Below are 14,814 nucleotides of genomic sequence, written 5' to 3'. Positions count from 1 at the left end.
TCTATCATCGCCATGCCTGTGCGCGTACCATCATCAGTGAGAATCCGAGATACGTTCGGGGTCAGAATCGGACAGGTTCAGTACTGAATTCGAAATCGGAAATAAAACCACGAAGTGGGAGACAATCAAAATCAGAATTACGCTCAAAGTGAAAATCGGAATAAGACGTAATTATTATTTCCACATATTTTGCAAAATCATGATTAAATGAAATCAATTTAGCAGTGGTGAATCAATCGTGAGGACCTCGGACTTAAAATCGATAAGTCGTGATCGAGACCAGAGTATGCAAGAAACAAATTGACTTGTCAATTTATCTGCGCATGTAGATAACATCACGACTGCTCTTACTGTGAAGGAAAACATCGTGAGAAAAACGGCATGTCGAAGAATCAAAAGTTCGACGACATGTGACATCTGCCAACCCGCACTTGGCCAGCGTGGTGGATTATGGCCTGAACCCTCATAGGAGGCCTGTGTCCCAGCTGTGGCAACATATATGGGCTGCTGATGATGATGATGGTTAAAACAATACATACAAAAACCAAAACAGTTTGTTCTACTTTGGTTTTTATATGTTTTTTAATTTACGTGTTTTCTCCATCAAGTGTCTAAAACCTTTCATATTTCGACTATTTCCGTCCAAAAATGATTAAAATCAACAGGTACCCAGGAGCAATGACACATATTCCATTTAAATTAACCACAATAATTGGCAATCAACAATATTATTATAATACACAATATACTATACCATATTACCATTATGCGAGAAGCATTCAGTACATATGAGCGCCATCCGATAATTGGGGCCATCTTTCAATAAATAATCCACAACTTTGTCCAACGCAGATCTATTGCTGTCCGGTAGAGGGCGTGGTAACTGATCCGACTGAAAAAATAAATTACCGTAGGTAATTATTCATCATTTTTTTTAATGTCATAGTCGGCAATGGTTGACCGCCTCCTTGGTACAGTGGTAAACGCGTGAGCGTAGAACCGAGGGGTCCTGGGTTCGATTCCCGGTGGGGACAATAAAAAAAATGTCTCGGTCTGGCAAGACACGGAAGGCTGATCACCTACTTGTCCATAAAGAAAATCGATCAGTGAAACAGATGTATATCATCTGCCCCATACCCCACTAGGGGACACGGGACTTCACTTTTTTTTAGTCGGCAATGAAGCTGGTGGTTAGCGCTAGCACTAGCTTTTAGTGCGAGCTGGCCCAATTCGTGCCGAAACTTGCTCGTCTCCCACATTATTATTAAAAGTATACAGAAGTTTTGACAACAATAATAGGGAAGAAACCCACCCTCAACCTTGGTCCATTGAAAACAACCCCCGGCGTTGCGGGCACGAGGTTCATGTTTTTGTTTGGAGTCGATGTCTGCAGGGCGAACTGCCTCTGCCTTAGCTGGATGGGGGTAGCTGTAAATAATTAGAACTACATAAATATTTCTTTTGACCGAAAGGGTTTTTAATTATTGGACTGTGTGTCCACTTTCTTAACCGACTTGGAAAACGAGTGAAAAGTAGGCTATCATTTCGACAGTACACTATTTCTTTTATATATAATAATAATAGCAGCCCGCAAGGCACCTTGTGGCGAGGTGTCGGGAAGTAGCGACCCCGCGGACCCGAATGCAATACAATTAACACTGACTATTATCTTATATATAAAATTCTCGTGTCACAATGTTAGTCTCTATACTTCTCCGAAACGGCTTGACCGATTCCTCTGAAATTTGGTAAGCATATTGGGTAGGTCTGAGAATCGGCTAACATCTATTTTTCACACCCCTAAATGATAAGAGTAAGGCAGAACAGCGTTTGCCGGGTGCAGCTAGTTTTTCTATAATATTCATACATAGATTTAAAGCCATGTCTACGATTGAGATATTTTGAAAGAATAGAAAAAATTTGATCACGAGGCGGGATTAGAACCCGCGTTTCTTGCCTAACCGTAGCAACGCCTAGCCTCTCGGTCAGGCGAAACGCAGGTTCGAATCCCGCCTCGTTATCAAAACACTTTTTCTATTCTTTCAAAATATCTCATTTATAAAGCATTTCGATGCTATAAAACTAAAAATTAAAATTACATTTTTTTTTTATTGTTACCTTATATGTTTTTACGGGGTGAACCAATTTTAAAAATCACACTAATTTTGTAAATGTGAAAACTTGTTTGTTTGGATGTTTGTCCGTCAATCACGCTGAAACACCTGAACGGATTTTGATGAAACTTGGTACACAGATATGGAATGATCTGACTCTGATAGGATACTTTTATCCCAAATAAATTTCCCTTGGGATAAAAGAGGAATCTTGATATTCGGGCGGAGCCGGGACATGCATCTAGTTCTTACATTTCAAAGCCTGTTTGTAGGACTTAAAAAAATACGAATAAACAAATAATATATATTTTTCTAATAACTACCCTGCGGTGTACTCTGAGCGACGGCTACAGTGGGAGTGAAAGGTTTCAACGCTTTCGATTGCTCCTCCGGTGCGCCGTACTTGTCTAATATTTCCTTCGCGACCTGCAATGTATAACGAAAAGATATAGAGTAAGCGAACATCACACGATACCTCTTGCAAACTATATCAAAGATCCGTTCTACAGTCAGGGAAATTAAAAATCAAAAACTCAAATCAAATCATAATTGTCAAACTGTAATAATATGCTTGTATTCTACTAATTTAAGAAAAAGCTCTGTTTAATTTGTGCATGCTGTGTCAACCTTTAATTATATATTTGTTACTTTTGCGCAAGAATATTTGTTATAATATACTATTTATACTTAAAAATCACTGTAATCAAATGTTGGTTGACCACATAAATAAATAAATATATTACATGACCTGACGTTATAGGTATAAGGTATACCTTATACCCTGACCGGCATACGCTATTCTGCCTTAGTCTTATTATTTAGGGGTATGAAAAACAGATGTTCGCCGATTCTCAGACCTAGCCGATATGCACACAAAGTTTCTTAAGAATCGGTCCAGTCGTTTCGGAGGAGTATGGTAACTAACATTGTGACACGAGAATTTTATATAGATACTAGCTGCGCCCCGCGGTTTCACCCGCGTAAGTCCGTATCCCGTAGGAATATCGGGATAAAAAATAGATGTTGGCCGATTCTCAGACCTACCCAATATGCTTACCAAATTTCAGAGGAATCGGTCAAGCCGTTTCGGAGGAGTTTGGCAACGAAAACTGTGACACGAGAATTTTATATATTAGAAATAGATAGATAGAGATATAGGTACAGATGCAGCATTGAACCCCACACTTTACTTTATTCCTATCGTCAATCCTTCCTTAATCCCTTTCCAATTCGAAATCGGCAATCCATTTGTAGAAGCGTATGGTCCTCAAACGGCCTTACGCCTCTCCAAATGTCCATGGGCAGTGGTACCGCTTACCACCAGGCGTCGACGGTGACATAAAAATAGCCGCGAGCTCCAGCTACTTTAATACAAACAAATGGCATCTCACCTTATAAGTCTCCGTGTTCATCACCTCCTCCAGAATCTTCTTCTTCTCGTCTCTCATCTTGGTCAGCTTAACTCTGTTCTTGTTCAGACTCCAAGTGTAATAAGACGATATGGCCGACCTCAGGAATATAACTCTGGAAATATAAAATGTTATGTTTATGGACGGAATGAATTATGCGTACATAATAACAGTTTTTACTAACGCAGGCTTTCGTTTCTACCAATATAATTGTATGTATTTAACAGTTTTAATGAAGACTTTATTCTTATATTATTATATTTTAGGTGGTATAACCTCGCCCATTGCTGGGGAAATACTCCAAAGTTGCGGGCTTTTGGCCAAAGCAACTTTAGGGGAATATATAAATATACATATATGAGTATAGATACATAATATTTTATATTCAGGGTATAGATAGAAATTTCCTTACAATTCTACATGTGTTTAGTATTACAGCTTTTTGTAATAATGTGTATGTGAGGGGATGTCCATTAAGTGTTTTGAGACTTGTGTGTAGAGTTTTGGGGATGACGCCTGTACTAGAAATTATTATAGGGATAGTTTTAACGGTGTGGACCTGCCACTGAGTTTTGAGTTCAATTGATAAGTCTGTGTATTTTCTAAGTTTGTTTGTATGAGTTGAACTAAGATTATGTGTGTTCGGGATTGCTATATATATGCACGGTTTTTAAACGCGATCTATTCATGATATTTGTTAACACGACGTTTCGAACACTTCACAGCGAGCGTGGTCACGGAGAGGCTCTGTGCGAGTGGTACTTTTATAATAGGCACCGCTGTAACGACAAATTTTCCTGAATCGCGCAAGTGAAATGCTTTCGTTCCAAATATATTAAAGTGGACCAGCAGCTACAATACTAGATCATCACGCGAGTTGATCGCACTGCAATGAAGTAGATCACCCCTTCATACATTCTATGCGGTCACAATGGCAAAATAAACAAAATGTTTTTTTTTTCTAAATGTGGTTTTTAAAATAAATTAAATGATGTCAACTGGGAAGGAATTATGTTATCAATATCTCGATGTACATGAATATAGGTATGTATGTTAATAATATACATAGCATAATTATATTATAATCAATTTATTTAAAAAAAAATCGATTATAAGCTCTATCTCCATTGTGTAAAGTCTTTAATTCCTAGTAGCCTCCCGCAAAGGACATTTTCATTCAATTTTAAAGCAAAAAGAAATCTTTTACTATATTATTCTTTTACATTTTCTGCTCGTCTCCTTAAAGACTACCAGTTCGCCCCGGCTTCGACCGTGGTACATCTATAGCCTATGTCACTCAGCGAAATTGCAGCTTTCTTATGGTGGTACAAGAATGTTTCAGTTCGGTCCAATAGTTTTTGAGTTTGTCCATTACAAACAAACAAAAATACAAATTCTGCCTTTTTATAATACTAGCTGCGCCCCGCGGTTTCACCCGCGTAAGTCCGTATCCCGTAGGAATATCGGGATAAAAAGATCCCTATATGTAATTCCAGTATTCCAGTTGTTCAGCTATCTACGTACCAAATATCATTGCAATCGGCTCAGTAGTTTTCGCGTGAAAGAGCAACAAACACACACACACACACACACACATCCTTACAAACTTTCGCATTTATAATATTACTAGGATAGTATAGGATAGGTGAGTATTTATAAAGACACGAATCGCATACAATCAAACGCCGCGTCCGTCTCGTATGCCGTCATACTCTGAAACCGTCAAACGCAATGAGTCATAAATAACCTATCGTCGCTTGGCAACGCATGCGTTTACATTTTTATTGATATATAAGATTTATATATCTTCTTTTTCTACATTATAACGAGACAACTTTGGTGTTAGTCGTCGTATGTACTGTAAATTCATCATCATCATCATCATCAGCCCATATATGTTCCCACGGGTGGGACACGGGCCTCCTATATTGTATTTATAATTTGGTGTGGTACATATCATTTGGTGTGGCATAAATAAATATTTTTGCATGTTTGTAATGTTCTCACGCAAAAACAGCTAGATCGATTTCAAAAAACCTTTCACCATTGGATGGAAGCTGCAATTTCACTGTGTGATTTATTCTGAGTGTCATACTCGTTCAGTATAAATCGCGTTTAAAATCCGTTAAAATTTTTCTTTAATTTCTAAAAAAGGGGGTATCAGAAAATGTAAAATACTCGCGTAAAATCAAACAAAAAAACATACTTTAATTCAGCAAACATTTTCCACTACAATGGACAACGTGTCTACCTTATTCGAGATTTTAAGTCCCAATATGGTATCCACATACGCTGGGTCAACGTGCGCCGATCTAAAAATAGTCACTGTAACTGGATCTCCAGCTAAGACCCAGAAACATTACACCCTATTGCCATTATCGCACCTACAAGGCCGTACTGATGAATGACATAAACCAATTGATACAAATGCATAGTCTCCAGACTCCAGAGATATGCCCAGTATCTTCTGCTATATTTTTTTTTTTATTTTTATAGAATTCAAATGCTTGATAAATGAAAAAAAATATATCGCGAGGCGAAATTCGAAACCGCGTCTTTTTTGCCAAACCGTAGCAGCGCCTAGTCTCTCGGCCACCCGTGATCCCGCCACAGTAATCGAATTTCTCCTACTCTTTCGGTTTCATTTGCCTTAAGGACACCCCACACCATCTATTGAGATGATTAAGAACCATCTCAACCAATATGAAACAATAGCTGCGCCCCGCGGTTTCACCCGCGTACGTCCGTATCCCGTAGGAATATTTCTATATAAAGTTGCCTATATGTTATTCCAGTTATCTAGCTATTTACGTACCAAATTTCATTGCATTCGGTTCAGTAGTCTTTGCGTGAAAGAGTAACAAACGTACACACATCCTTACAAACTTTCGCATTTATAATATTAGTAGAATAGTAGGATAAGTATATAAGTATGAGTATGATATTATCGCAGGATTATTTCAAAGATTACAATATTATATATTGTAAAGCAACTACAGATTCTCTTGCCCACTCCTCTTAGAAACTGCTCTCCGAACGAGTAGTAGCTAAATTAAACGGCGTATTGTATCGATTCAAAATCGCTTCAAAACGAAGTCTAGTCTAGTGGAAAGGATAAATGTTCGCGTCTAATAAGCATTATGACGTCATCTTGTGCGTATCAGAGTTCCTTCCGCCTATCGCGCTGCTACATACTGGTACATACATATCGTTTTACCTACCGTGCAGATATCCGAGTTCGCCCAATGATAGGTATGTTTCATCATGATACGGTACAGTGGAAGGTCGAAGGAAGAATTTCGTCATCCTACTATCCCTATCCTACTAATATTATAAATGCGAAAGTTTGTAAGGATGTGTGTGCGTTTGTTGCTCTTTCACACAAAAACTACTGAACTGATTGCAATGAAATTTGGTACGTAAATAAATGAACAACTGGAATAACATATAGGCAACTTTTTATCCCGATATTCCTACGGGTTACGGAATAACGCGGGTGAAACCGCGGAGCGCAGCTAGTAGCTCAATACATTTGACAAGACGCAAGGAACAAACAACAACGCAAGAAAAAGATTGTGCCTAAATCGGAATTCTGTCCCCGAAAAGTGGTGGCCCCTCGTGTGGTACGGGATATGAAGCAGAATCATGTCACAACTGAACAACAATATTATCTCTATGAGCAAATAGGTGATCAGCCTTCTGTGCCCTGTCAGTCTAATACAATATATTATCTCCAAAAGGCCAAACCTGAACCTAAGAAGCAGTATTTCCTTAGCGAAATTTTTGTTTCAAAATCTACCCCTAACATTGAATGTTGGACCAATTTTGAGACATAGTTGGATTTATGTGCACGCGGCAGCACGCGGGTGGAGGCTGGTACTCTTTAACTGTATGATATTGTTTGGCCGCGATGATAAATCGATGACATCACAATGTGTAGTGTGTACGTACCATAAATAGAACGCAAGGTTTTAAAAGAAGTGCAATAACATTCGATCATTAATGGGAGTATGCCTTAAAACGTGTGTTTCAGAAGTATGGAATAAAACAATGTATTTTAGCCTTTCATTTTATAATCATAATGTTTTAATCCTATCCTACTATCATTCCTACTAATATTATAAATGCGAAAGTTTGTAAGGATGTGTGCGTTTATAACTCTTTCACGCAAAAACTAGAGAACCGAATGCAATGAAATTTGGTACGTAGATAGCTGGATATTCTTACGGGATACGGACGCGGAATTACGCGGGTGAAACCGCGGGGCGCAGCTAGTATGGAATAAAACAATGTATTTTAGCTTTCATTTCGTAATAATAATGTTCTAATAGATTATATGACAGCCGGCACCCTGTTTTTCATATGGTATTGTATCCTATCCTTATTATATAAGGCAAAGTGTTTGTTACGTTTTGATATTTGCCTTTGTCAATTGTATGGAGGCTAGATAGCGATGTTTTTTTTTTTTTATTTAAGCGCGGGCAACCGAGCTGGTGGTTCGCTGTTCGCTGTTGGTACATAAGGACGGTGGATCATCACCGTCCATGAACATTTGCAGAGGTGGGACCACCGCAAATTTGATGCCAGATTTTAAGGTATAAAGTATAAGGAAAGGATTGAGGACGGAGAATAAAAGATGTAAATAAAAGACTGGGAAAGGCGGAAATCTAGTTACCAATATAATAATAATTAATAATTTTTATTTTTTTTGCATTTAAATGCTCTATAAATGCACATAAAACCAGAAAAGTAGAAGAAATTCGATTGCTGACGTGGGATCACGGGTGGCCGAAATGTCAAGCGTTGCCACGTAAATTGGTTTTTACGTATTACACACAACACCCCCACAGAAAATTGGCGTAAAATAGTAGCACGCTGGGCTGTCATAGTGGCAATAGTGAGCGGGGGAGTCGGAACCCCGTTTCCTTCACCTCACCCGTCCCAATCCATTCCTTATTTTCAATCATTAATCCTTTCCTTTTCCCTCAACCTTAAAACCGGCAGCGCATCCGCAGAGGCACCACCTCTGCTCTGTTCACGGGCAGCGCTGATCGCTTACCATCAGACGAACCACCAGCTCAGTTGCCCGCAATCACATAAAAGAGAAAAGAGAAATACTCACAACACGGGCAGCACCAGCAGCGGCGACGCGTACATCACCGAGTGCACCCAGTATTGGCTCTTGCCCACATACATGAAGTAGTAAAGCAGCGCGAACAGCACGTATAGCCCCACCGAGTTGACCATTATCATACCGATCACGCGCTTGTGCGTCTGCTCCTTGTATTCGCCGTCTCTCTCTATGCTCTTTATCCTGGTCTCGAGCTCTTCGAGTATCTCCTTCGTCGTCTTCTTGCGCTGGAAATTGGGTGACAGTCAGTGGTTATGGAAGCTCGTGTTATGAATGGAAATGGATAGTTTTAAGATAAATAAATAAATGAATAAAATGATAAAATTAAGCTCAATTGAACCGAGAATAAATACACTTTAGACATTGAGTTACACAAATCATGTAGGTACATTACAGTTTTATGGTTTAATTTTTAAACAATCATCCCGTGACACACACACAGGTCCTAAACTAGCATCCAAACAATGAATGCTAGGTTAAACCTGTGTTACAGGGTTCATACGTCCGTTAATATGATATTGAGATCATCCTATGCTTCACACGCACACACGGGCAATGCAGATAAAAAACTCGCAATTGGAGTATTGTAAACATAACTAAAGAGCACTTATTACAATCTATGAAGTTTTGATGAATAAATAGATTTGGAATCAGGAACTGACGATACGATTACGATTAAAAGAATATTTAAAAGAGCAGTGAATATTTACTGTATTATTTCCACACTATTCTGAGTCATCTAGGCTATATAGCCTTGGGATTCGTTTTAATTCCATACAAAGTTTTATAAGGCGTTAATTTTTTTTTTATAATAGATCAAGCAGACCACAGGTCTACCTGATGGAGAGTAGAAGTGATCTAGGTGGTGACATGTCTGCTTGAGAGAAACCTATTCACTCTCGCCTTGAAAACATCCAGATTATAAAACTGTTCGGAAAAACGACCGCCGGCAGAGAATTCTATTAATTAGGTACGGTAGTTCAAATGGTTTCATGTAATTTAGCTCAAGAGGTGTCGTGAAATTCGTCTAGTAGGAGTGTCACTAGGCAATGTTTAATTGAATAGATCATAAGCAACGCTCGTTTTAACTCATGTGGTTTATAATAGCCCCGATTGTAATATAAACTCACGAGAAATAACTACCTAAACATTACCAAATAAAGCAAAAAAATAAAACACATTTAAATTATAGACGCGCCAAAATTGCCATTTTATCCTGGCGATCTATATCAGGATTACGTGACAACCAACATACCAACGAATTCATTAAACCCCTTTTGAGAGTGGGACAATATTGAGTCTACACGAGACGATTCTAGACAAACATGCAAACAAACAGGCGAAGCTGATAATATAATGTACAGCACATAACTGAAACGTTCAAATTTTAAACGAATTATAACTCATAGCCCGCTTTCACTGTATTCCGCTCTAAGTATTCAAAACACTGTTCAGTAATCAGTACATATCAAATTAATGCTCTTTGTTGTATCTTAATATATATATTAACTAGCTGCGCCCCGCGGTTTCACCCGCGTAAGTCCGTATCCCGTAGGAATATCGGGATAAAAAAGTTGCCTATATGTTATTCCAGTTGTCTAGCTGTCTACGTACCAAATTTCATTGCAATCGGTTCAGTATTTTTTGCGTGAAAGAGCAACAAACACACACACACACATCCTTACAAAATTTCACATTTATAATATTAGTAGGATAACTTGGTCTGTCTGTCTCTACATTACTCACGCCTCAACCACGAAACTGATTTGGATAAAATTTGCTACAGAGTTCGTTCGAGATCCGAGAGAGGATATAGAATATCCCGGAATGTCCCCGGGAGCGGGAGCTGTGCGGAAATGCCCCGGATTGTAAATTTTTTCGTATGACTGCGCGGGCGACTAATAACTTATGCGTATTATTGCGTATAAAGAAAACATAATATGTGAAAAACAATTTTACAAATTAGTTATTGGAATTTAATCGTTATTATTTAGCATTTAAAGCCCATTTTTCTCCACCGCATTAACCTTAATAATCACCTTAAAAGCAACCTTGAAATTATACAATTATTCATATTGTAATACAAATCATTGAATACAGTACGTTTCAGGATTTTTTATTTATTTAATATAAGTTTTATTGCTTTGATCACAAATTTAGTATTTTGTGACAATTTAGACTAGCAGAGTGGCCTGGCTTCACTCGGTTTAATCACGATCATTTTAACGAACAACTAAGCCACTAAAACTTAAAAAAAAAACAAATGAGAATCATCAAACTCGGTTCATCCAGTCGAAAGTTTTGAGATAACAAACCCTTGAGAAAGAATAAATTGAAAACTTCGGACGGGAAGTTATGAATATGTACATCATACCAAAAAGGGAACTTTTGAATTCGATCCAGTAGTTTCCCAGATAAGATCGTAAACGGTCAAACATACAAACTCTTCAGCTATATATTATCGAAACAATGTATTTATATTAACATTTGTGAAAGGAGAATATATTGTTTGATATTACAATCGGTTTCAGTGCGAAGTCTTCAAAATCTAGGTCATTCGCAAATGAAAGTCGAAAACGTCTCGACCGTAACGAACGCCTAAGACGCTATCTCGTAATGTAATAAATAACTGGCTGGATTGTTTAAGGCAGCGTAAGCATGGGCCAATTGTTATTAAGATATCACCACCGCCCATAATCACTGTCAACACTGGAGGTGTTAGAGGTGCTTCGCCGGCCTTTGAATGATTAATACAAATAAGTTTGTCCGGCGGTGCTGAGGAAATCGAAGAAGCCATAGATAAGGGCGACTAGCCCTCCTGAAGACCCGCCCGTAATGACGGGCGGCGCTAGCAACCCGCTGCAGAGGGCAGTCGCCCTGAACAGCATTCCTCACACACCCTCCTCGTGAAGGAACCCAGTATACCTTTAAGTGACATATACGCTAGTCTCTTGGTGGCGCCGATGTCGTAATTGCTCAGGTACACCGGAACTTGTAAAGTAGTAAGTAAGTAATAGTAAGTTAAAGTAAGTAAATAAAAGTAAGTTATGTAAGTAGATGTGACATAATTATAAAAGAAAACAGACCCGCATTCGAATTCTGCGAACTAGACTATATTTAAGTGGGACCACGTGACTGTCACCAACTTTAAAATGAAAAATTCGTAAAAATCGGTCCACCCAGTAAAAACTTATGGGGTGTAAAACACAACAACAAAAAAGACAGTCAAATTGAACATATCCTATTTTTGAAGTCGGCTGAAAAGTTACTTAATAACCGACAAAAACCAACATACTACATAGTTATACAAACATACATAATTGATACCAAGTGTCTATACTAATATTATAAAGCTGCAGTGTTTGTATGTTTGTACGCTCAAATCTCAGGAACTACTGGTCCGATTTGAAAAATTATTTCATTGTTAGATGGCTCATTTATTGAGGAAGGCTATAACGCTATATATGTACCACGGGCGAAGCCAGTGCGAAACATTAATTTCTTTTTCCCGTAGCAGTTATATATGGTCAGCTGTTTTACATATATTTTTTAATCAGAACAGCCCTGGGTTCGACTACTGCCGAAAAAATACATATATAATTTGACGCAATAGATTCAATAATATCTTATATGTCATCCACCTTTTTCCTCCTATCATTACGTATAAGAGATTCAAATATCCGGATAGTATTACTTTCCAAGTGTCGGTTACGATTGTGGTTTAATATATTCAGTGTTATGCCAATCAATCACATTTACAACTTTCTAATTTGAATAAAAATAATTCTGGATTGAATCGTGACCAATTGTAGAAAAAGTGAAGTCCCGTATCCGCTACTGGGGTATTGGGCAGATGATATGTACATCTGTTTCACTGATCGATTTTCTTTACGGACAAGTAGGTGATCAGGCCTTCTGCGTCCTGCCAGACCGAGACATTTTTTTTTATCGTCCCCACCGGGAATCGAACCCGGGACCCCTCGGTTCTACGCTCACGCGTTTACCACTGTACCAAGGAGGCGGTCAACCAATTGTATACCTACTTCTAATTAATTACTTTAAGCAAAGAAACCTACGTGCCTACCAATTCGTCAACATTAAATAATTAGATGCGTTAAAAAGTGAAGTCCGAGGTTTGAGACCGGACGAGCGTGCAGGAAATAAATCAACTTATGTCGATACTATGTAGGACCTATATATATATATATATATATATATATATATATATATATATGACCTTAAGCGGTGACCCATTTCCTTTTCCTCACCCTTCCCCGTAAAAAGGGAGCAGCGCATTCGCAGAGGCATTACCTCTACGAATCATCACGGGCGGTGGTGATCGCTAACCATCAGGCGAACCACCAGCTCAGTTGCCCGCTATGACATATAAAACACTTCCAGCGAAAAAACAAAGTTAAAGAACTTTACGAAATAATTTTTGTTTTTCACTATCTCTATCTATATTCTACTACTTAACATTATAAATGCGAAAGTTGGTAAGGATGTGTGCGTTTGTTTCTCTTTCACGCAAAAACTGCTGAACCGATTGCAATGATATTTGGTACTTAGACAGCTGGACAACTGGAATAGCATATAGGCAACTTTTTATCCCGATATTCCTACGGCATACGGAATTACGCGGGTGAAACCGCGGGGCGCAGCTAGCATAAATATAAAATTCTCGTGTCACAATATTAGTTACCAAACTCCTAACGTAACAGCTGGAACGATTCTTATGAAACTTTGTGTGCATATCGGGTAGGTCTGCGAATCGGCCAACATCTATTTTTCATACCCCTAAATGATAAGAGTAAGTCAGAACAGCGTTTGCCGGGTCGGCTGGTAATTTTATAAATATTTACACATTGCAGGTGAACGTCATAAAAATAATAAAATAAATAATGGAATTCTTCAACCAACAACATCATTATTTGCATAAAAAAGAAATAATAAACAAGCAAATGAATCGAATGAATACTTCAATCCTTACTAATATTACAAATGCGAAATTGTGTTTCTTTGTTTGTCCTTCTTTCGCATCGCAACAGAGCGGTACTATCAATACATAGTATAAAACAAAGTCGCTTTCCGCCGTCTGTGTGTCTGTACGCTTAGACCTTTAAAATTACGCAACAGTTTTTGATGCCTTTTTTAATGCACAGAGTGATTCCACACTAAAGTTTTAAACCTTATAAAATAACACCCATTAAACTACACCGAATTAAACGTATGCGAAACCGCGGGCAAAAGCTAATAATCTATATATGATTTTACTATCTAGCTAGATCGACACAGGTTACTCTCTACATCCATCACGGGAAAACATCTCATTTCGATGGGAAGATTGATTTTGATGACGCATCTGAATCACTCCGAAAGATGGCGTTATATTAAAATGTAACCTATAAGGAAATTGATAACTTTTAACTGATCGACCACGCCGGCGAACCCGCGAGCGTAAATATAGTTAAACACAAACTCAAACTCAAACTCGAACATTCATTTATTTAATTAGACTTATAGAAGCACTATGAATCGTCATAACATAGTTTGAACATTTACCACCGGTTCGGAAAGCAGTTTCTACAGAGAGGTGACCGGCGAGAAACTATGTAGTAGCTCTTTTAAAATACAATAAATAAGTCTGTATATATATATATATTGCTCGCTATTCAAGAATTCACTTCTCTTTAACCGTTTAATTATATACAAATATATTCTGAAATACAGTGGGTGCCTTGATGACCTTTTGTATGTATATTGTTGAGTTTTCAGAAAGACTACCCACATAAATAGCATAATATACAATGCCACTGCATCAACTTCAGCATGATGATCTATTAGATAAATATACGATCTACAAATAACAAATATATAATGATTATTTCCTGTGGGAGAAATTTTTCGGGAGGCAGAAAAACGAAAAACTATACTAATATTATAAAGCTGAAGAGTTTCGTTTGTTTGAACACACTAATCTCAAGAACTACTGGTCCGATTTGAAACATTCTTTCACTGTTAGATAGCCCATTTATTGGGGAAGGCTATAGACTATATATATGTACATTAGTATATAATGAATGAATATGAGAAGAAATTTTGAATTTTACAATATACCAGCTGACTCGCCAAACGCTGTTCTGGCTTACTTTTGTCATTT

General features: G+C 38.0%; 1 protein-coding gene across 1 annotated transcript in view; it reads right to left on the bottom strand.

Moving 5' to 3' along the window:
- Positions 1-5: 5 nt before the first annotated feature.
- Positions 6-14,814, bottom strand: part of LOC119836343 (endoplasmic reticulum junction formation protein lunapark-B) — a gene marked incomplete at its 3' end in the record, with an annotated part of 20,471 nt that continues 5,662 nt past the window's right edge. The window contains exons 2-7 of the mRNA XM_038361644.1: positions 8,646-8,881; positions 3,506-3,638; positions 2,438-2,540; positions 1,313-1,428; positions 763-892; positions 6-16 (exon numbers count right to left, since the gene is read on the bottom strand). Coding sequence (XP_038217572.1) covers positions 6-16; positions 763-892; positions 1,313-1,428; positions 2,438-2,540; positions 3,506-3,638; positions 8,646-8,881 — 729 coding nt within the window. The remainder of the gene's footprint in view (positions 17-762; positions 893-1,312; positions 1,429-2,437; positions 2,541-3,505; positions 3,639-8,645; positions 8,882-14,814) is intronic.

This window comes from Zerene cesonia, chromosome 24 (genome assembly GCF_012273895.1).
Source record: "Zerene cesonia ecotype Mississippi chromosome 24, Zerene_cesonia_1.1, whole genome shotgun sequence".
Lineage (NCBI taxonomy): Eukaryota > Metazoa > Arthropoda > Insecta > Lepidoptera > Pieridae > Zerene > Zerene cesonia.
The sequence above is the reverse complement of the archived record's forward strand: the minus strand, read 5'-3'. Positions and strand labels throughout refer to the sequence as shown.